The 24,446-nt window shown below is 36.6% G+C and overlaps 1 protein-coding gene across 1 annotated transcript in view; it reads right to left on the bottom strand.

Moving 5' to 3' along the window:
* The window catches only part of KDM4C (lysine demethylase 4C), a gene marked incomplete at its 3' end in the record, with an annotated part of 237,135 nt that overhangs the window by 18,113 nt on the left and 194,576 nt on the right, over positions 1–24,446 (bottom strand). The window contains exons 14-15 of the mRNA XM_082013446.1: positions 12,557–12,742; positions 5,463–5,633 (exon numbers count right to left, since the gene is read on the bottom strand). Of these exons, the coding sequence (XP_081869572.1) occupies positions 5,463–5,633; positions 12,557–12,742 (357 nt within the window). The remainder of the gene's footprint in view (positions 1–5,462; positions 5,634–12,556; positions 12,743–24,446) is intronic.

The raw sequence follows: 24,446 nt of genomic DNA, 5'->3' as shown, positions 1-24,446 counted from the left end.
ACACGGTAAGGCAGGCTATCTCGCTGCAATCCATGAGCTCCACACTGGAGCAGATACCCACCCACAGCCCACGGAGGACCCTGCACCAGAACATGTGGATGTACCTGAAGGAGGCTGTGACCCCATGGGAAGTCTGTGCTGGAGCAGGCTCCTGGCCGGACCTGTGGACCCATGAAGAGAAGAGCCTACGGTGGAGCAGGTTTGCTGGCAGGATTTGTGACCCTGTGAGGAACCCATGCTGGAGCAGCCTGTTCCTGAAGGACTGCATCCATGGAAGGGACCAAGGCTGGAGCAGTTCGTGAAGAACTGCAGCCTGTGGGAAGAACTCACATTGGAAAAGTTCATTGAGGACTGTCTCCTGTGGGAGGGACCCCATGCTGGGGCAGGGGAAGAGTGTGAGGAGTCCTCCCCCTGAGGAGAGAGGAGGGGCAGAAACAAGGTGTGATTAAGTGACCACAACCCTCATTCCCCATCCCCCTGCACCACTTGGGGGAAGGAGGTAGATAAAATCAGGAGTGAAATTGAGCCCGGGAAGCAGGGATGGGTGGGGGGAAGGTGTTTTAAGATTTGGTCTTATTTCTCATTATCCTACTCAGATTTTGCTTGGCAATAAATTAAACTAATTTTCCCAAGTTGAGTCTGTTTTGCCTGTGACAGTAATTGCTGAATGATGTCCTCATCTCAACCCACAAGCTTTTTGTTATGTATTTCTCTCCCCTGTCCAGCTGAGAAGGGGGAATTATAGAGCAGCTTTGGTGGGCACCTGGCATCCAGCCAAGGTCAACCTACCACTAGAAGTAAAATTTTGTCTTGAAGCTACATCCCGAGCATTACAGCTCCCAAATTGCTACCTTTTCTAACCTGCACATGCAAACAGTCCACCCACATAATGGCATATTATGGTTTTAAACTAATGTTCCCTTTAGCTAGTCTGTGGAGGAAATAATTTTTGAAGGACTGTCCAGCTAAATCCCATTTGTTCTATGTCTCAAAGGAGGATGAAGTAAATCTGTTCTGTCTCTCATTAGTCTAATACTACTATTCTTGGGAGGATCTGTAATCAGCCTGACTCCTTTGCCTGTACTTTACCCCAATTAGTTCACTTCATCTTCAGGAACCTCTAAGATTATAAATGCCTATGCAGCTTCAAACCCCTCTCAGATACCTAGGCCAGGAAGGATAGGATCATTCAGAATCTCAGCAACAGGATAACTGGCAAGCCTGTACACACAGTGTGCGTATACATTAGAGTGTGGGTCACGAGATGTCGAAGCTTTCATTTCATAATTCTGAAGGGGTGTAAAGTGAGCATTTGTGGGACAGGACAGAGGTAGAGGATTGCAAAGGAAATCCCTGGCTGAAAAAAGTCTTTTTTTTCTTTTTTTTTTAGTAGCTTTTCAACTTACATTGCTATCATGCTGGCAGGTTTTTCTTCAAATACTGGCAACTAAAATGTGCTCCATTTTATGACAAAGAAAGCAGAGGATAATAATTTTGGGCTTTGTGAAATTTAGGTGCACATTCTAAGAATTTGTAGACTTCATGATAATTTCAGTGAAGTATTTTGGCTATCAGAGTTCTCAATAGCCCTGCTCCTCCATCCCCTTGCAGGTGGTGCATTTGAAGTACTGATAGACACAGAAAGATAGAGCTTAATCTCCTCTGTTCTTTTAACACTGAAGGTTCTCTTGAGTCCAGTGCTGACAGAAGGTACTTGCATAAGTATCAGCGTAATTCAGTTAAGGATTCCAGGTATCACTATTAGTAGGTAAAAAAATCCACTGCTTGGTGCGGTTTTCTTCATGCTTGAATTTTTTTTCAGGTAAGGTGACATTCACTTCAAAAACAATGGTAGAGAAAAACAAATCAAGCAAGACATTGGATGGACCAACTTGGCACATGCAAAAATAATTTCTTGTTCTTGCTTTTGACAGCTGCAGTCTGATGTCTTAACCTGAAGTAATATACACCTTTTCCATAGCATGCTTGTTGGATTTTATCAGGACCTCAGGAAACTACCATAATGTGGTTCTGCAAAACAAACTTATGAACTCCTGAATATAGCATCCAAGTGTCCTTCCAAACACATCTCACTTCCTCAACTTTTAAGATGCTCTTGCTTGTAAGGAACACTTACAGCAGCATTCCATCAGCTGTGATACCACTTAGGATGGTACTCTATTTATAAATTTTAATAAGTAAAGTCCGTTTTGGGTTGTGGGCATGACAACTCACAGATCAGCTTTACCTTCTCAATGGAGAACACCTACATTTATACACTTAATAGTAAATTATAAAACACAGTGTTGGTATGTCATGGCAGCAACTCATTTTGTTCACCTAGTTTGTTTGATAACCACATGGTGAAATCACAACACCAAAGAATTCTGTGTAAACTGGTCACTGCAGCACCAGGGTACTTACTGGGGCAAGTGGCCTGGAAAGATGTGTACCATTTCAGGAGGGTTGTGCTCAGCTCTCCTGAAATCTCCCCACAGACTCAAAGCATGCTTGACTGCAATTTTTTTTCCCCTCTCTTCCTTGCAAGCAATATAATTCGGTGGGACCTCTCTGCCCTCAACCAAGTATATTGTAAGGCCTCCCTGTTTAGATGGGATTTTAATAAGGTAATGTGGGAACTACTTCACTCTTAGCTCTAATTTCAGGTTACATATACATGTATATGTATTTTAATTATACTTGCTGCTAAGGCATTATTGACATCCACAATATGTAAAGAAACAAATACAACTTCTAGCTAAATACCCAAAATATTCATTTCAAGCAAACTGCCAAGATACGCACGTGGACATATGTCCATCAAGTACGAACAAAAAAAACCCAACCTGTGGGACACCCTCCCTAACTGAGACCTTTCCTGATGCATAATTTGCAAACTGACATCTAGCTTGTTGGGCAGGACAGTACTCCTTCTGGTGCTGAGCTAGGGGCTGTGCGACAAGTTACAGAGCGTTAATCCCTCGAGAAGTGGTAAGTGGCACACATACGTGCTGTTTGTTGGCAGCAGTTACTTAGGACTGCGGCATATGCACTCCCCACTTGTGGGCATGCATCGTTAAACTAAGCTCACCTCCTTTAAGATATCATGTACTATCCCTCTCACTGCACTCTTTCCATGGCTTACAGAGGAAGTTGTCCTGGTGTTTCTTCCAGCAATAAATTGTACCCATATGCCTCTTTGCACCCTGTTACACCTGCTGGGTTGAGGGAAAACTGACTGGGTAGCACATCAACAACCTATCCAACGGGTTTAAAAATTGTAATTGAGGAGTGATTATGCTGAGAAATTCTGACATGGTAGAAATCAGGTATAGTACCCAAGCAATAGCTTGAAATAAAAAAATCTATATAGTTATGCCTATAGCTAACACCTACACTTAACCCCCCCCTATATTTAGCAGATGCTAACACAAACCGAGAAAATATGAGAAGAGAATAATATATACCCTGCTTTGGTAGTTATTGAATGCTTACACACGGGGTTTCACGAAGCTTCGAGACTTTCGAAATTTTCCTCCTTAAAAATAAATCACTGTGTCTGAACATTGGGATTGTGGTCTATTGTGAGCTGAGCTGAAATTATGTAGTGGATTCAGCACATACTGAAAAAGCAGAAAGTTCCTGCTATCTTTGTGAGCGAGTTGAAAAGTGAAAACAGATTAGAAAAATAAGTTCTTCAATAGGCAGCAACATTGCTTTCACACCAGATTTGATGAATAAGTCCTCCCAGCGGCACTAACACCTGATATGCACATTGCATGGATTAGCAAGTTTTAGTCCAGGCAGAAGAAAAAACATTTTTTTTCCCCTTCCAGTAACTGCTGCAGGTATATTATCTAATGAAAACACAACAAGATTTCTCCTAAGGAATGTGAAATTCATTTGGTGTTTCCATCAAACAATTGTATGTTGTTCATCCACTATCTGAGAAGCACTGAGGCATATCCAGAGCTGATTACATTTATTCTTAGCTCCAGATCAGACTACCCCACTAAGGCAGCAAGCAGCTTCTCATCTCTGCCTTACCAGATCCTTGATGCAGGCATACACAAAAGAGGGGTTTCTGATAACAATACAGACATATTTGCTTAATATCTTGATCATCCTAAATCAGAATGTCTTTGATCATTAATGGAGCCTTTTGGAGTGTTTCAAATTAAAGGATAAATTTTCAAAGACATGTAACAAGGATTTGCTGACTGTCTTCTGTTAAGACCAGTGGGAGGTAAACAGCTCAATCCCCATACACAGCTCTGAAACGTACCCTTTCAAACACCGTACTTTCAAAAGGCACCAGACTTTTCAAGAACTAAGAAACTTCCAAGAAAAACAGTATAATTTCCACTGACATATCTATCAGCGAATGCTACTTCCAGGAAAACATTAGGCCTGCAGAAAACAGAACAGTTCAAAGACTTTCACAGGAGAAGAATATGGAATACTCCTAGGGGTTGTGCCCCTTGAGCTGCAAAGCATGTATTCTTATGTACCGCTGCATTTGCCAGACTCTTCCCCTCTACACATAGAACAGGACACAGGGCTAAGTGAAAGGTGGTCTTGCAACAAGCAGCACTTTTGCATGCCAGTGTTCACTGAAGACTTCTAGAGATTATTAGTAGGAGGTACGCTAAAAAAATCAGTTCAGCACAAAAAAAGACTCAGAGGAGTAGGAAGGTAAACAAGAATTAAGAGTCATATTGTGAGAAAGATGTCAAGTGGCACCTGATGAGCACAATAAAGCTTAACATCCAATGTATTGATTGCAGATGTGGAGGGAAACAGAATCTTTTCCCAACTGTCTGCAAATTCAGTTCATATGTGCTAAGTGCACAAGGTGGTCCTTAACAGTTATGAAAAACATGGTAGTTTATGTAAGTGCATAAGGGAAATCAAAATCTCAATTGCTTTTTGGAAATGCAATAAACCACATTCTTCTCCCTGATGATTTTTATCATTAATAATGTAATCTCACAAATTAAATATCAGAAGGTGTAAACAAGTTGTTAGAACAGATACTTGAGAGTTATTCTTCCCATTACAGCAGTTTTTTTCTATTCAGCAAGGAATTTTTACAAGTTATCTCTGAGACACAGATAAGAATACATGGAATTCCCTCTCTCACACCCTTTATTAAATACATATTTCTTATTTAATTAAAAGACTTTGTAAGATTACTTTTGATTCATTTGGTCAAATGGCAAAGACTAATTAGAACAACCAAGGTTTGGAAGCCCATCAGAAAATAATCACACTCAGCAGCAAAAGTAATAAACATGAACTGAATATTAAGACGTTATCTCCTCAAGGTCAAAAGAACCAGTTCAAGAGGTTTCAACACTCTAATTTAAAAAAAAAATCAAAACCAAAACCAACCAAACAAACAAAAAACCACACACACAAAAAAACCCTAAACAAGAACAGGTATTTGAGAAAGTACTTACTACAATGTCTTCAGGAAAAGTATCCAGACTGAAAGATCCATCATCAAACATGACTTCATAAAAAAGTTGAGAAGTCACTCCTATGACTCTGCAACTATAGTATCGTGTATTCCTGTGTTTCGCGATGACTGTCTGCCCAACTGTAATGGCCTTCTCGCATGCTTTAGCTCTCTTGAAAAAAAGAAAGACTTCTTACTCATTGGAAATTCATCAGTGTCAAAACAGAACTGATAACAATTCACCACTCAATAAAAAAAACTTCAAAAGCAAAATTATTCCTTCCAATCATAATCACATGAATTTATTTTACATACATTTCTCCATTTTATGCGAAAACAAATGACATCTAAAGAATAAAAAATCACAACACTAAAAAATATTTTTAAGCTGATGCCTTCTAACTATTCTGCATTAGATCAATAACAGTTACACAATATTGTGGTTTAACATATTTTAAGAAACACATTTTATGAAAATTAACTCTATCCTAGCCGAAACCAGGACACACAATTAGCAATATTTGTAATTTTATCTGTAGAATAATTTCTAGAATTTCCTTGAAGAGGTAAGACGTGAGGAACCCAGACTATGGTCTTGCATTGTTTTAAGTGATGGGATTTTTAATTACTGGATTTCAGTATGATTCTACATATTGCTTAATATTTTGCTGCATGGGATGCAATAATTAAAGGCATACCCTGTTCTTGTCAGAGCTGCCTACAGCAGTGTATCTGAGTAACTTCTTAACCCATACTGTGCAGAACTTTTGCTTTAAAACTTCAGACAACATTGATCACTCTTCATCGGTTATTTATGTAGTAAATAAGTAACAATAGTTTTTTTTCATTTCTCACTTTTAATTCCCCAGAACTAGTTATGTTAATCAGAAGAGTATCAAGGTTGTTAAACTATGCAAAAATTCTACATCAGTAACTGTTTGATGGATTCTATAAATAAAAAAAGAATGGAACCTTATAAGTGAGCAAATGCTCAGAAGCTCACACGATGCACACAGTTGTTACATATCAGCTCTCAACTAATGTATACCCATGAACTTTCCACTTAAAAAGCAACCTTCTTCATGACGAAAAATAAAATCAAGAGCTTCTCACCCTAATAACAAAAGGAAGGCACTTACTTCTTATGATCCTGAGTGTCTATTCATTACCTCACAAAGGTCCATTTGTTTACACAAAAGTGAGTTATTGTGACTTTGGTTATATCTGAACAGTTGAACTTTTCTTATGATTGAAGATGCTACTACAAGGGGCAACTACGCTGGTATATAGTAAGCATAAAATATTTTTTATTAGAAATGTTTATATACAGCATGAAAATACTTTATTACATACACTAAAGTAATTACTCAATTTTCTAGCACTGCTTTTCAAACTTTCAAAGGCAGTGAATTCTTCAATCAATATAACAATCCTTAAAAGCGTCTGTGAAAATCTGGAAAATGTTACAGCTGTAGACTTTTTAGCACTAATATCAATGGGAGAACCAAGGACAGCATCAGTTCTTTTTTTTTAGACTCCAAGCATTAATAGTAATGTCAATGCTTTGGGGGAAGAGTCAAAACCCACCCTAAACTTGAACACGTCTGTTTTCATGGAGACTATAGTCACTATCATGCCTCTTTCTTGGACTGATTTCTGAGATTTGGAATTTTTAAACCTCTGCTCCTGCAAACTAAAGGCAAACCAAGTACAAATATTCTGTACCATTTCTGGAAACAGTGTACTACATCTCTGTGTGTCAGAGCTCTGCCTGACATATGCATTTGGAGGATTTAGTTCAGGTCACCTCAGATAGTAAAACCCAATAATGTTTCTAAAGCATTTTCAAGTTTACCTAGAAATAACATTCTGAGCATACTCACAAATTATTTAACCATTTACATGTATATATTTACATGTACAACTTACTGGTATTATCACAGGATTGATAACATGTCAATTAACACTTTTTATCCAATCTGGAAACATATGTAAACATAAATGTTAATTTACCTTTCAGGTCTTGACTTTAGCTTATTCAGTTATTGGAGGGTGGGGATTGAATTAATTGATTTACTTATATGAGATAATAGAAACCCAAGAAGAAACAGCTCTATTAGAAAGTTTAAATGTTTTTAAAGCCTGAAGATAGAACTCTTCAGAGAAGAGACATTTTAAGATATTTTAAGAGACAATACAGGCTCATTTAATGATAAAATTTTCAGAGAAGAAATGTCATTGCTCGTTGGAATGATAATAAAAAACACAAATGTATCCTAGCTCAAGGGTAAGATTATTTTTTAGTATGTTATCTTGGTAGGATTCTTGATTTATTTCTCAGAAAAAATATTGACAAGCACACTCTATAATTGATTGCATGTCCCAGAAAACATTTCCTGTTAGAAAATCTTAAGAATTTATTGATGTTAAGAATGTCATTTTTGATCAGAAAGGACAGTTGTTATGTAAGGGAATCTATCAGATTAAAGAAACAGCTGTGGCAGTTACCAGATTATTGAGAATGCTGTAGTTTAAAAAGCATGATTTTCTTTAACATTACCTAAGCCAAGAATGAACCACGATAGTGGCAGAAATACAGAAAATAACCAGACACAAAGAAAAAAATTTTAACCTCCCCTTCTGTGTGCAACCTTCAAAAAAATAAGAGGGAAAATTACTTTCTCCTTCATTTTCTGTACAGCAGAACACAAAAATCTTGTTAAATTAAATATATAAACTCTATGTATATTAAAATCATAATATCTATAATGAAATAGGCATCTTGTATATATCTAAATATCCAGAAACTTTCTCTGACTATGATTTTAAATGGGAGATCCTCAGAATTCTGAGACTTATTTGATACAGGAACATAGCTCTCATTTCATCATTTTAAGCTTACTCCTTGGAACTGCAATTTACGCATAGAAATGATGCATGACATTTCAAAAAGATGCTGGCTCATGATTTTTGAATAATATGTCCTTCCTAAGGCATGCCTTAGTCTTTCTGAAATGTCAAAGGGGCTGGCAGTAGGTATCAGACAGTGGCAAAAAATGACATTGCATTACTCAGGTATTCAACAGAAAAAGGATATACAACTTCCATTTCACAGGATCCCTTCATTCCCTGTGTGCTACAGAGGTAAGAACTGGCTGATAATAGCAGAAGATAATTTGAAATAGCTCAAAAAGCAGCAACAGTAGGTTTTTGCAATGCCTATCAGGTGTTTTTTTCCAAGTCCTATCTTTGCCCCTTCTAAAGACAATTACTCTTTCAAAATACACATAATTGGGCCTGTGTAGACAGCCTCTTCTGATCACACTTTCCAAATGAAACATCACCTGTGAGTATATATTTGCCTCCAGCTGGCTTTCTCTGACCCTCAGTTCTGTCTTTGTTAATCTTCTGTGGATGCCTTGGGGTTTTTTTACTATTAGTATAGTTGCATACAACTTATTTTTCCCATTTCCTTGTGTATGAAAGAGTTTTGTAATCAGAACAAATACATCTCTTGAACCTATTCTCAACTGTATTTCCAAATGTTCTTGCAGTTTGATGACAAAAAGGTCTGAGGGATATGCTTCAAGCCCAGAAACTAGCACAGTCAAAGAGGAAAAATGAAAAAAACATGACCTACTGTTTGTAAGTAGTAAATCGCAGAGCTGTCCTTGTATATTGATACTCCAATGTACATAATAAAATAATATAGGCTGTGACAGGAATAATCAAAAACAATCTGTATAAAACAACTTCTCTGCTAGCAAATTTTTGTGTTATTTCTAAAGCTGTACCTTCAGCAAAAACCAGAGGCATGCTTAGTTTGAGTCCATGAACCTCCAAAGACATATTTTTGGAAATTCATATCAACATTTAAAAACACCAGTTATAAGTATTTGTGTACTCACTTTATTTGGCAACACTATATGGATGCAACGATTATGCTTTCCCTTTTGATTATCTTTATGATGATTTTTCACCAGAAGATCCACCAGTGTTTTCCATGATTGATATTAAAACAGTACTTTAGGAAAAAATCCTGAAGACGATACAGAATCTGATCCCCAGTGAGAAACACTTGTGAGAGTATATGGATGAATAGTTTGGATACAATTCATTTGAGGTCACAGCCACAAATAATTTGGATGCATACTCCACCTCAGCATTGCAATAAGCCCTTGCCTGAGGTGCAGAGATACACTAATACCAGTAATAATACACATTTATCTGTACATAGGTAGGTTTTTCATTGAGCACCCTCATTGATTTACATATTACAATACCACTACAGGTATATATCACAATTTTTCCTCGTGCCTGGTAGCCATCTTTTGGTTGTTGAGTCTTGGGTTGTTTGTTGTTGCTTTTTTAAACATGAAGAAAGTAGCAAACACAAGTATTCACTGAGCATTCAGGCAGAATATCTAGAGGCTATATTAGTGAAAAAAACAGACAATTTAAATTTTGTTTCCTTGAAATAAGGAGAAATAATAGTGTCCTTGCTTTATGTACAATGATTTCAACTCCTAATTACAAGAAGAGATTTTTTTTTCTTGCTGACAAGACAATCTATTTGATTCCTGTAAAAATTTGCAAAGTGAGTATAATATTTCAGTTTGCATGATTCCCCTGTTCCACTTTCAAGCAAGGAAGTTAAAACAATGGACAAACAAAAAACATCCATTAGAAGTAAGATACATTGTTATGCCTAATGGTGAAAAGCAATGTAATTTCTACATGAAGGAATAGCTAATAGCTAAGAAAAGCATTGCAAGAAAACCAATGGTGAAAAAACTTCCAAAGGCTTAAAGATGTGATTAGATTAATTATCCAAAAGACAGAGTATAAAACCAAGCATATACAAATATATGGCAATCTCCTTTGTCTCAGGATTAAGTTAAGAATTTCACAGAAAAAGATTCTTAAACAAAGTTTAAGATCCTTCCAACTTTTGGTCCAATGAAAAACACAGAAACAATAATTCTTCTTTCTTTTCTGCAAAGCTGATTTTGATTTGAAACACAGGAAATAAGTTAATAATACAGAATTTTTTTCTAAAAGGTTGGACCTGAGCTTTAGGAAAGGACATGATAGCCTTATTCCAAGCTACTTTGAACATCCTTCACACAACCTCTTAAATGTTAGCCACAAAAAATCCTGTTTCTCCATAGTTGGTGGGGGTTTTTTTCCTTTGACACTACCTAATACAGGTCAAGAAAATCACTAAGTAATGATGGATTTTATGGGATTCCATGTTACTCTATTACTATTGTCATTTTTTGATGATGATAAGCATGTGTTTTTTTTCTCACCATGCAAAATAATGGTTATTTGATAACTTTTCTGTTCCAGAGAAAGTGTATGCTGAGAAAGTTAAGTGCTAAAGTCTTTTTATATTAGATTGAAAGTTTAAATTCTCCTTAAACAACCTACCTGGTTTTCATTGATACTTTGTAGGTGCTTCTATTAATAACTAACATGAACACAGAAATGTCAGAAAAAAGTCTGTTTAGGACAGATATACCACTATATTAAGTGTTGTATAAACATAGAAGAAATAATCCAAAACTTCAGCACATTCACCGTTTAGCATCACAAAAGAGAATAACACAAAGAAAATCACATGCATTGTGCAACAGCATAAGAGGACTCCAGAACAGAGACAGATATATTAGAGGAAGTTAGAAAATTTAAAGGGCTGAGAAGGTGGCCACAACATACATGTGAAGTGGGAATACGAGAAAGTATTATGCAGAAAGTCCTGTTAGATCAGTGACTGATTTACCAGCTATTGATGCAAATCCCACTACCTAGAGTATAAAGACTTGTCCCAAACAAACACTAGAAAATATCTGGGAAAAGCATCCCTATTTTTACTGACTGTGATTTTAAGCCAGTAGCTTTCAGCTAATGATAGTGTTTTCCAAGAATGCCAAGAAAGGTATCTTAAGTTGCCTGTACAGATAGAGGCTTAAGTTTGTTTGTTCTTCAAACCAAATTCATTTTCGTGAAAAATGTTGGAAGAAACTAAAACCACATGAAGTGTACTGGTTTCACATGTTAATTCATTTTGGAAAAGAAAAATCTTCAAAAGGCTTAACAGTTCTGTGGAAGCTTAAAGAGGAACACACAATTTGTTTCCCTTTTTATGAACCACCAGGAGTTTGAACACTCAGGACTGACTAATTACTCTAGTTAGGAGGCATTACATTTTGCTACACCCAAAAGAAAATCTGAGTCTTCAGTAGTCTTACCATTAAGACCAAAGATGCACTGACAAACTCTTGAAAGACAGACATATATTATACAGACATTACCTGTGTTTATTTCTTTTTTACTTCTAATGTACAAAGGAGATAAAAAGTTTGCAACTTGTGAATTTTCAACCTGACTAACTTACCAAGCTATTTCCTTAATAAGACTACATTAAGTCCTCTAGTTTGCTAGGAAACAAAATACAGTTTTAAAAGCCCAAGATAAATGGCAAGAGTTCACTCTTAACAGAGATAGTAACAACTCATTTGAATAAAAGACATTAAAACCTAAAAGACAATAGTAACTAATTCTTCATGTTTCTTATCTAAAATTAAAGGTTCCTCCTCAGCACAGGCTAGAAATAAAAAGGCACAGTAATGACATGAATTTTCATGACATATCAGTGTTACTTTGCCAGATGACAGAGTAATTATAATTGGATACTTGCAAGGCACTGTTTGGCTGCAGAACAAAGAACTTGAATATACACCATATCCTTTATCTCAGAGTATCTGTGAGTATTTGCAAGATACTCTGATCTGGGTATTTGTAATACACTTCAGGTTAACAAAACAGAGAACTCAAAGACTTGTTCTGGCTGTCAAAACAATACATTCAACAACGAATCTAATGCAAAAATGTGTTAGGCATATCAATTATCATTTCTCTCAGTTAACAGCACAAGAAAAAACTTCAGGATGTACTAGTTTGCTATGTATGGAAATATGACAGATGGAGCTATTATAATACATGGTGTGGATCCTTTCTTCCATTTTTTATGGAAATACTCTTTAATTCTGCAATTTGTTTTTTAAACAAATAAGGGAAAAAATTCCTTACCACATTTTGTTTGATCTTGTGCCTGAAACATGTGATGTACACAACATATGGCCAGTCATCAGGTTCCATCAGCACTCCTGCAGCATGGGCACAGGTAACATGGAAAGAGGCTGGGCAGCGTCCATATGAACACTGAATGCAGGCACCAGAGATTTTCTTAATTCTCTTTCTGCAGAAGATACATTTCTGTAGAAGCAAAATAAACAGAGTATTTACCATACTACCCCAACTGCATTGACTTCTGCAAGTATCTCAAGGACTGAAAAGTTATTTGATTGATTACTGATTACATTTTATACATTGCAATATGCATGACAAAAGAAACAACATTTATGAATTACAAAGTAACTTAGTAATACAATAATTAAGAGATAGCATTTTTGCCTCTTTTACGTTACCAGAAGACAATCTGCTCTGGTGCTATAGTAAGAAAATGGATATATAGATAGCTATTTAAGAGTTTAATTTAAAATTCCAGACACCCCTCTGAAAATTAACCTGCTCCTCCTAAAATGGGTAAATTGAAAAACCTATACATAATTCTGCAAAAAGTAACAGCAAGATTCAAAAGTAAAGAGAATAGGCCTACAGAAAGATAGGGCTAGACAGGACTTCCACATACCATTTAACCTAGCCCCCTACTTCAAAGCTGGACTACATATGTACTTAACCTTTGGGAGACGGCTAACCTAATATGTTATAATATTCCTCAGATGACCTGTTACAGTGGATAAATCTCCTCACAGTTAGAAACGTTTTCTATATCTCAAGACTTTGCATAATTCCACACCTGAAGGTTTCTCCTAAACACATTTTTGTTTTTTCTAGTCTGGTTTTCATTGGTTGTGTATTTAATATAATGGTGATTGAGTAGGCTGTATTTCCCCACTTCATTTATTAAAACATCATGTCAACAGCCTTACCAGCATCAAGACATACCACTTTTTTACCTTTTGCCAAAATGGAGACCACATCAAAATATCTTCACTATTTTATAAGTGACATAAGTAAGTGGCCCATATGAAACAAATGAAAGCAGCGAAGTGCAGCAAATAATCGCCACCATGCTAAAAATGAGAAAGTACATGACGACTGGTATCTTGCCACCAAAAGATAGTAACAAACATGCTAGATAGAATAATTACTTCTGCAACTTATATGGACAACTGTGTTTTATCACATATGGAAACTATCCTCTGATAACTGTCATCATGCCTAACAAAACTGCAAATGTTATTGATGATCATAAAATTATACCACCTATTCTAAAATACAGACATTTAATAACACAAAACAGTGAATTTAATAATTTGAAAATACACTGCTGAAACATTAATTACTTCCATTTGTTCTAAATTTGCTAGTCACTGATTTTGCTAAACACCCTCTTATCTGTCTTATGCTGGGAACATGAGTAAGAATAATTTTGATTCATTTTTACTGTCAGGTTAATAATTCAAAGTATTTCAAATTAGCTCACATCAAATTCTTCTTCCCAGGTTATCAGAAAATTTTGTTCTATGGTGTATTAATTTCTATATTGTGAAGAAAATCTGCAGAAATGTTATTGTATAATTCAGCACTTACATAGTTTCAATCGCTTCTGGCACTCAATTTGTGACTAAAATAATGCTTTTTGCAAGCGCTAGCACTGTCAAGCTCATTGGTCATTCAGGGTTCTAGTTCACACATCATTCTGAATGTGAAAAACTCTTCAAGTTCTGCCTTCATATCCACCCTTGGAAAGCCAACAGCCTACGTGGCTTTGCACAAGCAGAAGCAAGAGTAGCATCTGGCATCTGGAACTTAGTTAAAAATTTTACTTGTCATTCACTAAAAGGACTAGAACTCAGCTCAGTCTTCTGTAGCAGCATTAGGTCTGAAAGACTCCTATGAGGTAAAGAAGATTTTGCCATCAAAAGAAATGTTCCAGAGACTTCACTGATATGCTGATATCTCATTGTGCATTTGTATTCATGTGCATGAAGCCATTTTCAGATGTCAAGTAACTGTTTCTCGAGGCAGCTTAAGGTTTTTTTTAATATATACATATTCAGAACCCAGTAAAATGGGAATTCCAGAAAGAAAATGCAGTTGGAATCTATTACGTGTAATGTCTAGGTACTGAGTTCATGCAAATACACAGCTCCTCCGGAATGCTTTTTCACAGATATACACACAAATTCACTAGTCAGCTAAACAAAAGAAGAAAGATAAGTACAAAACACATACAAGTATAAAAAACCAACCCCCCCCCAAAAAACAAAAACAGCTGCGTGTTCTGATTAAAACACTCCAAAAACGCAGTTCAAACACAATGTAGAGAATGGGGATAAAAAAAGGGATAAAAACAGTGAAGTGCAGCTAAACTAGCAGTAACTTACGGAAGTATATTACAGCAGGAAATGCTGGTTCCCTTAAATTATTGTCTGCACTTGTGCAAGGCAGATAATATGCAAACATTACAATGTTGTTTTTTGTTTTTTTCAGCATCTTACTAAGGTATCATGAAAACTTGGGAGATTCAGAAATCTAAAACATGACATTACATGAGTAATGCTTCAGAAAAAGATGCACTTACAACCATAAATATATGTACAATTGTTCTTCTAGTTCAGTATTTTAAGGTTTATCACATTTCAGAAGTGGCAAAGCTGAGGAAAATAAAAGCAATATTAGAACAGTAGAGATGCTGGAAGGGAAGCTGGAAGTGCAGGAAAACTGAAAACCTAACGCATTAAATGGGTTGGCCAAATCCACAGACACTAGAGCAAAACTTCATCCCTCCCTGTAAAGAGACTGACTTCTCTGTTCTCTTCCAGCATAGGTTAACTTATTAAGAACATATTAGACAAACTGACATATTGTAAGAAAAGTTATTTCTCACAGTACTTTTCACAGTTGACACTTGAAAGTATTGAAAAAAATTATTTTAAAAAATGCTGTCAAATTACCATTGACTATGTTCTGATTTCCGTCATGCTCGTATAAAATGATAGTAATATTGACGAAAAGTGAAATTACTTCAGATTTACTCTTCCATACTGCTTGGCCATATGTAATTATGTGAATGCAGACTTCAAGTCACATGAAGAAAGTGAAAATACTTCCTGTGTTTTAACCATAAGATTAATCCACCTCATTGCCAAATACAAGGAAGGTAGTTGCTACATCAGTTAACTCCAAACACCCATTAATCTTTTGTGCTACACTCTCACACTCTTCAGGTACCAAAAAGATTAAGATCATGGATATGAACAGGGGGGGAAAAGTTGCTGTATATGCAGGAAAAAACCAAAAAAATCCTATTTCTCCCTCTGCTTACAAAATATCAGAAAAATTCTGAAAAATCAGTCTTCTTTCAGAAAGCATGAAAAGAATTAATGTTGACAATTAAATATGTTTCCTATTATTTGTAAGATGCTGTATCTTTTGTACAAGTACGATACTGAAAGGAATGATGCAGATGTACCTCAGCTTTACAGTGAGCCTCAAACTGAGGCATGAATTCTGAAAAGTACACATATGCACAAATAAAAGTCCAGTGTACAAGCAAATTCACATTGCGTAACTGTATTAGTCAGCATGGCCCTATTCAGAGATAAAAGCTCCTTCATCTTTGAAAATGTAAGTCAGTCAAACAGTTAATCTACCATATTTGGTTAATAAAATAAGAATGCACAGAATAAAAGCAGAACTTTAAAAATCTGCTTTGCATAGACTTTTGGAATCTTAGCTAAGCTACATGCCAAGATGTATATTAGCTGTAAGTAGTAAATTGAACTGTGCTGTGCCTGACCCATAGTTGCAATTCTTTCCCTCCCTAGCTTCTAACTAATAATGTATTTCTCATACTCACTTGGGGGTTTACAGCATAGGAATTTAAATGAATTTTCTCACCTTTCTTTTCCCATGTTCTTATTTTTTTTATAGTATGGTGATACATGACCAAAAAAGGATGATATAAAGGTTTTGTCTGTTTTGTTTAAGGAAAAAAAAAAATCACTGAAAGTGATCCCCAAAAGGGATCAAAAGTATGAGAGAAGAGAGGGAATGACTGGTTGAGAAGACTGAGGTTTCACTCTCCATCCTACCCTTGCCTGAAATCTGATTTTTCTAAGTTTGTAAAATGAAGGAATTTTATTAGGATGGAGCCAATCTTGAAAGACCCCTGCAGAGGACAGGATCTAAACACTTCTCTCTCTGGGCGAACCTCGTATCTAGATAAGTAAGATTGCTACTTGTGAAATTAACAAGCTTGACATACTATGAACATATTTACTGAAATACAATCATGCTAATTCAATGCCCAACTGACAGCTTTTCAGTAGCCTGAAACTACAGCTGTTCCTATAGCTAAAGCAAATTCAACATCCTAGATAGCTAAGAACAATGTCATTTTGACTTAATGCTCGCTAGATATTAGTGCAAAGCAGAGACAATGGAAGAAATAACTGAGGATCAATCTTAATCAGAGATTCAGATGCAAAATGAACTGGAGAATAAATAAAATTTTTTATATAACTGGAGATTAAGAATATAGGATGGAACAATGTACTGCAATTTTCTAGATGGTGAAATGACCTCTTTCGGCTCCCAAAATGAAAAATATTCTGCTGCAAATGGATTTCATAATCATGGAATAGCTCTTTAATATTAATAGGTTGCAAATATATAAGCAGAATGGATTTTAAAGAACGAGTCTGAGGCAACTTGATGCCAATATTTTGCAGAAGAAAGCCCACTGATAGCTTTCATAATAATTTTTATGCATCCTTATATAAAGAATTTGATACTGCTTCCCTCAAAAAGAGTAATCTTTACAAAACATTCCAGTCCCTAACAGGATCATGAATTAAACACAGTAATACTGCCTTCTGATGCAAGGATTTATGAAAAATAAGCTCAAGCTGAGGTTGTGGCAAAAAGCCGGGGATAGATTATAGGAAACAATTTGGAGTATTGATTTCTCCCAAAAGTGTTTCTATGCCTTAGCAAGAAGGATGACTTATGTGAAGTTCACTATAGTAAGGCATTAAATTCTACAAAAAGAAGCTGTTTCAAGAGAGCTGCTAAAAATCATTACATGTCCAAATATTACTAAAAATCAACCCATAAGAGCTCTTCTTCTACTGCTGCAGATGGTTATTAACTACTAGCCTGTAACTGAATTGTATATTCTTATCCTCTTTTATGTATTGGGCATTTTTGGCCTTCTAGGTATCATCAGAGATAAACACTAAGACAGAGACACCATTGTAACATTTTGGAAATTAATAAAAAATCATGGATAATTTTTTTTCCTGTAAGATCTACTTTAACACCCCTGCATTTCCTAGAATCTGCTTTGCTTCAGCATTTCTATTACCAGACAAGCAACATTGCTGTTGTGTATGATTACATCCTAGATATGCAATGTTAGTCCTACTGTAACCAATAGTAAAATACCTATAGATTTTAACAGAGCAAGGATTTCACAGAGAATATTGACAGAAGGAGCTTCACCAGTTTATCAACTGTTGTAACTTGAGACATAAAGTGTAAAATGCACAATGAAGCTTCACCAGTTTATCAACTGCTATAACTTGAGACATACAGTATAAAATGCACAGTGAAACTAATCTTTTCTTTCTCCAGTCCAAAGCCATAATATGGATTAGAAGTGAGAAAAGATTACAGTCGTGTCATACTGCAAGAGTTGGTAGCAAGGTACCTGCACAAAGATTTGTTAACGATGCACAACGCAATCAGAAGATACATACTATGAAGACATTTGACACATTATCTGCAGATCAGTGAGCACATGTTGTCTGCACAACCATCTTTCAGAATACAGAGTCAGCACTTAATTTTGGCAGAGACCACAGTGTGTTTCTATGGAAACAAGCTCATTACTTTTTTTCATTTTGTTTCCTTTTATTCATGATTAATCTAAACCAAGCTGAATATTTCAGCTATGAAACTGCCAGAGGTTAGAATCAGAACATGTGAAGAAAGAGTTTCTCAGATAATCTATTCCACTTCTTTGTTCAACACGTTTAGACAATTATACAAAATTAACGTAGAATGCTGCTAGATAAAGTATCAGGAGACTATTTGCATCCTTCTGGTATTTCAAACATAAGAACCACTACCTCAAGGCGGAGTAGAAACCAATGCTTGTAGAAAATTATTTGTAATTTCCCACTACTCAGTGAGTCTGCCTATAGCATAGTGCTATGGTAAATTAAAGATGGTAGACATTATCTAGATGTAGGTGAAATTCTGTTAGTCACATATTCCAGCATAGAAGTAAACATAGCACTTAGGCATCAATAGCAATTTGAAACAATAATCTTATTTTCTAATAACTCTGAAATAACGTAGTTTTGGGTCTACTCTCAATGAGTGAACTTGCAAGTCATGTTGCTTAATTTCGAATTAAACACAAAAAGATCTTAAAATGGCACCAAATATAGATATTGGTTTAATATACAATTTTAAGACCAGATAAAATATTATCAGGACTTACCAAAATTATGTATAAATACAGTATATATCTACTATTTCATTGAAACTGCTAAGATACCAATAGCTTTTTATTTCATAGGGAAGGAAAGAGAAACATATATGGTGAATCAAAAAAAAAAAATCTTAACTCTTCTGAAGCACAGATTGTGTGATTGTAATAAGAGTCCTTACACGGTAGGTTAAAAGACAAAAGAAAACAATCAAAGAAATTAAAACACTTGGTGAAAAAGTTCTTATTTAGTTCCTTACTTATTTAGTGCCTGAAAAGTTTTATGTTCCTGTGATACACCATGTAATCTCCTTAACTGGTAGAAGGTGAGCACTGACAGGCAAAAAGCTAAAAATAAAAGACCTTGTTAGAGCTCCAACTGTTGCCTGCACAGTGGTACTCACCACCACAATAGCTATGACTATGCCTCATCTACGGAAGTAAACTGCTGTGCATTTATTTTCATTATTCTTGACGTCCTCAATATTTGTAATTAGATTTCAACACCAAGCACTGCAGTTAAGTCTCTACTCTTTTTTTCAGGCTACAGCAGTACCATTAGTGTTCTATGCTGTTGGAGACACCCAGAAAGTACTTGAGAGGTCTGTAATCTTTCCCTAGAGGTCTGCTGATAAAAATACCACATACACATATCTCTACTATCTCCTCAAAATCTTATTATCAATAAATACTAGAAAGAAAATACTCAATCACTAACGTGTCCTTTAAAAAGAAGAATCACTACATACATAATGAATATGCTGCTAGCACGTAGTCACTGAACACAAGAATACCCCCCTCCATTTACTTCCAAATTCATATACACTGGGTGACAACCTGAGGATTTAGTCATCCTAACTCTTCTTTTGCCCACTTCATATCTACCTCCTCTCTGAAATATTAATATGTGACTGTGAGCCTTCACTTTATAAGAAGACTCTCACGACTTTAGCTTAACTCTAGTTCTTATGTATTCATGTACTTTTTCAAATGTGTTTTTATTGCAGGACAAAACAAGTATTTTTGCCAATGCTTTTTTCTCTGTAGCTTTGAAATGACGCATGTGTTCTTTTAGGTGTTTTTCCCCATAATCTTCACCTTTTAGTTTCTGCATTGCACCATATAAATATTAAAAACACAGCCTTAAAAAGTGAGATTCTACAGAAGCATCATGCCTGTATTCAGTGCATCTTTCAGGCATCCTGAAATAAACAAGAAGAAATAGTTGACACTAGTACTGGAAGAGAAAAATTCCAGGACTATAAATATGGGACGTTGGAAAGAATCTCCTTTTCTTTGTTCTCCAGGAAGGAAGCATATTTATTAAAACTTTGCTTTGGATTTGCATAGACCAGTTTGAATAGATTTGCCATTTACACAAAGGCCAAAATACCTGACAAGCTGAGAAAGGCCATTAGGCTGAAAAGGTGATGAGGCATCAGTTCACTGCCTCGCTGCTGCAGCCTCCACCAGATATGGTGGTTAATGCTCCCAGTATTATATTGTGACTGTGATGAAATTTAACAAGTCCAAATGCCGGATTCTGCACCTGGGACAGAGTGACGCCGGGTACGAATATAAATTGGGAGAGGAGTGGCTGGAGAGCAGCCCTGCAGAAAGGGACCTGGGGCTGCTGGCTGACAGCAGGCTCAACAGGAGTCAGCAGCGTGCCCTGGCAGCCACGAGGGCAAACAGCATCCTGGGCTGCAAACGTGGCATAACCACCGGGTCAAGAGAGGTGGTTGTCCCGCTGTATTCGGTGTTGGTACGGCCTGACCTCGAGTACCGCCTGCAGTTCTGGGCCCCACCATTTAAGAAGCATGTGAAGGTCCATCCATGCGTGGAGAGGAGGCAACAAAGCTGGTGAAAGCGTTGTAAGGCATGTCCTGTGATGACTGGCTAAGGAATTTGAGCTTGTCTAGTTTGGAAATAAGGAGGCTGAGGGGTGACCTCATTGCTCTCTACAGCTTCCTGAGGAGGGGAAGTGGAGAGGTGGAAGGCTGCTCTCTTCTCCATCAATGGTTCAATGGGGAGGTTCAGACTGGGCATTAGGAAGCATTTCTTTACCAAGAGGGTCGTCAAACACTGGAACAGGCTTCCTAGAGAGGTGGTCAATGCCCCAAGCCTGTCAGTGTTCAAGAGTCATTTGAACAATGCCCTTAACAACATGCTTTATCTTTTTGTCAGCCCTGAATTGGTCAGGCAGCTGGACTAGATGATTGTTGTAGGTCCCTTCCAACTGAAATAGTCTATTCCATTCCAAATGCACTCCTTCCAGCCAATTCCTATAGGCGTTACTGGAAATTAAAGGTAGTTTTTGTCTTCAGATTCTTTTCTGCACTCCAGTCATCCAGTCACAAGCACATATTTCTTAACCCCGGTACCTAGTGCAGAGACAAAAGGACTGTATAAAATGAGAGCTGAACTATTTCCATACAGTCAAAGAAAAATGGAGGTTGAAGGGGTCCTCCAGAGGTCATGTAGTCCAACACCTTGCCAATGCAGACCTAAATCAGGTTGCATAAGGCTTGTCCAGTTGAGTTGTGAACATCTCCAAGGACAATGATCCCTCAGCTTTGTTGGGCACCTGTTCAAGTGTTTGACCACCAGCTTTCATAGTAAGAAAGCCCTTTACTTACAGAACACTGGAATTTACCATGTTCTTATTTGTGTTCTTTGCCTCTCAAGCTATCCCATGAACCCCCAGAAAGCACCTTGTTCCATCTTCCCTTTATCCTCTGATTACTTAGTTATAAATAGCAGTAAGATCTCTGCAAAAAGGAGTTTGTCCCACCTGACAGACACAGTTCCTCCAGTCTCTCTGCACACATGCTGTGCTCCAGCCCTGACCATGTCAGTGGCCTTTCACTGGACTTGCTCCTGTATGTCAATATCTTTCTTGTAATGGAGAGACCAGGTGCAGTCTTACAAATGCCAAATAAAACAGAGGGATGGATCAATTCCCTGAGCCTGTCGGCTACAGTCTTATAAATCAAGCCCAGGATGCAGCTGGCCCTCTTTGCTGCAAGGGCATACTCCTCATTCATGTTTAACTTCTTCTCCACCATGATCCCCAGGACCTTTTCTGCAAAGCCAATCAAGACAAATTCTAGTGACAGTTTTTGTATTACTCGGATTTCAAAAGAGACTGATCCCCAACTAAAACAGACCATGACTACATAAATAGTTAGAGAGGACATCTAGAATTTGCTAACTCAGAAAAGTTCTTAATAGACAATGAATAGAGAATTTTAAGAAACTGCACAGCCATTTCATGCTCCACTCCTTCATGAGTTGTCATTTAATGCAAAGCACTGCTCTGAAAAGTAATATCGTTATTTATACTTAGTACAGAGATCACTGTTTCTGTATAATTTATTTTATAATAATTGCTTTATAATACTTCATATGAATACATACAAACACACTGAGACAATTTAACATTTTAATAAGAGAGGAGTTGAAATTAGAACATTGAGATGCAGCACTGAAAGGATTATATTCTTAGCAATATCCTGCACACTATTTACTGAAATGAAAAAATGCAAAGACAGTCTTTATCAAAATAAAGGTACCACCATCTCTTATCTAATAAACTCTCTATCCTTCTGAGAATGGCTAGTCAGTAAGGTGATACCAACAAACTAACAAGGTATTTCCACACATACACACAAAGAAAATAAAATTACTAAAGAGACAATCGTATAGCCTTTAAGACATGCATGTTCAAATGTTTAGCAAGAAGAATCTTGTCAGCTCAAACAGAAACCTCTGACGACAATATAAGCACACATATCAAAATTTCATCTACCTACTAGCATGGCAGTAACATGCTGCTTTGTGTCTTAAAAGATTAGAAAATGGGAAATGGACTTCAGCATACGTCCTCCGGGCAAGAAGGGGACATGGTCAATTACGTAGGTGAATGCACTTTGCCTCTGGAAAGGAAAATATTGTGCTTGTGAAGTACACTGAATGGGGACACAGCTGCTTGTCAAGTTGTTCTCCACTGAATGGAAGCTACTGTGGACAGAATATGCTATTAGAAAAGAAGGATAAGTAGAACCATTTAGCGTGGTTACGCCACTGGCCAGAAACCACCTGGCAGCCCTTCAGTAAGCCAAGCAAATGCAAGTCATGCCACTGCCAGGTGCTAACAATAGCATATAAACAACAGGAATTCAAAACCAGAAATAAAGGGCTATTCCAGGGTGCAAGTGTATGGGGTATTTTTTTTTTGTTTTGAGGTTGGCTTTTTGTTTGTTTTGTTTTTGGGTTTTTTTTTTTTTAATTTTAGGAAGGAGTCAAGACATGCAGAATTTAAACATGCACTGCATCATATAAAGTTGTTTTTCAGTTCTGAAAAGCTTGGGAGACTGAATAGCTTACAAAGGAAATATTATTTCTAAAGTTTTCAGCAAAAAGACAAAATCTGTTTTTCAGCTGAGTTGATGTTAACATTATACCTAACCAGAAAATAGTGTCATTTGAACAGGCAAAGTAAGGCAGTACAGAAAAGTTATTACATTCTTTAAGACATATTAAAATGTAATAAGTATAAGGAGTTAAAAAATTTCCACAATCAAAAATGAATCAGTTTGTAGTATCTCAGAAATAGTAAGTTATTTCTAAATGTGTCCATTATTTCTACATCCTGTACTAACTTCACTAAGAAACTATTTAGCTATCAATATTAGCTATCAATATACTTACTGGTTAAAATGGCTGTTGGCAAAAATGCAGACGCAAAAATCGAAATTACAACATGTTTAAAACTAGTTCATTTTTTCTCCATCTTTTTTTCCCCTGTTGCTTTCCCTCAAAAGATAATAAAAAAATTAAAGAACAATATGATGGTTTTATCTTGGGCAGGTAGGCAAATGACCTGTTGCTTTAAAAACATCTCATAAAGTATCATCTTTCTTGCATAAACCCAAAAGTATGTGGATGTCAGCACAGTTGCAAAGCATTCCAAGTTTGCCATGGAAACAACATTCTTATTTCAAAATAATACAACTGCTCACTGTGGACTATTGGTGTGAAAGCTCCCAATCCAAGCTCATTGACAGCTTGTGGAGTGGACAGATGAGGCATGGAAAATATTTTAAATTAGTTCATTTATCTTGCTGAGACATGGGAAGAGACTGAGAATTTTTCATGTTTATAGAAAAAAAGCAGAGGGAGACAGAGAAAGAGGGAAGGAAGAGGAGAAGGGGGAAAAGCGGGGCGTAAAGGCAGGTAAAAAAGGGGAAAAAAGGAATAAAAAGGGGGAAAGGGGGTAAAAGTAGGAAAAGATGGTAAAGAGGTAGAGGGGGAAGGAGGAGAGGGAGGGAAAGGGGAGAAAAGTTTGGAAAAGGGGAAAGACAGCAGCTTTTTATAGAAATTATTACC

This window comes from Phaethon aethereus (assembly GCF_964289735.1).
Source record: "Phaethon aethereus genome assembly, chromosome: Z".
Taxonomy (NCBI): Eukaryota; Metazoa; Chordata; class Aves; order Phaethontiformes; family Phaethontidae; genus Phaethon; species Phaethon aethereus.
Note: the sequence above shows the minus strand (reverse complement) of the source record. Positions and strands in the feature narration are given on the sequence as shown.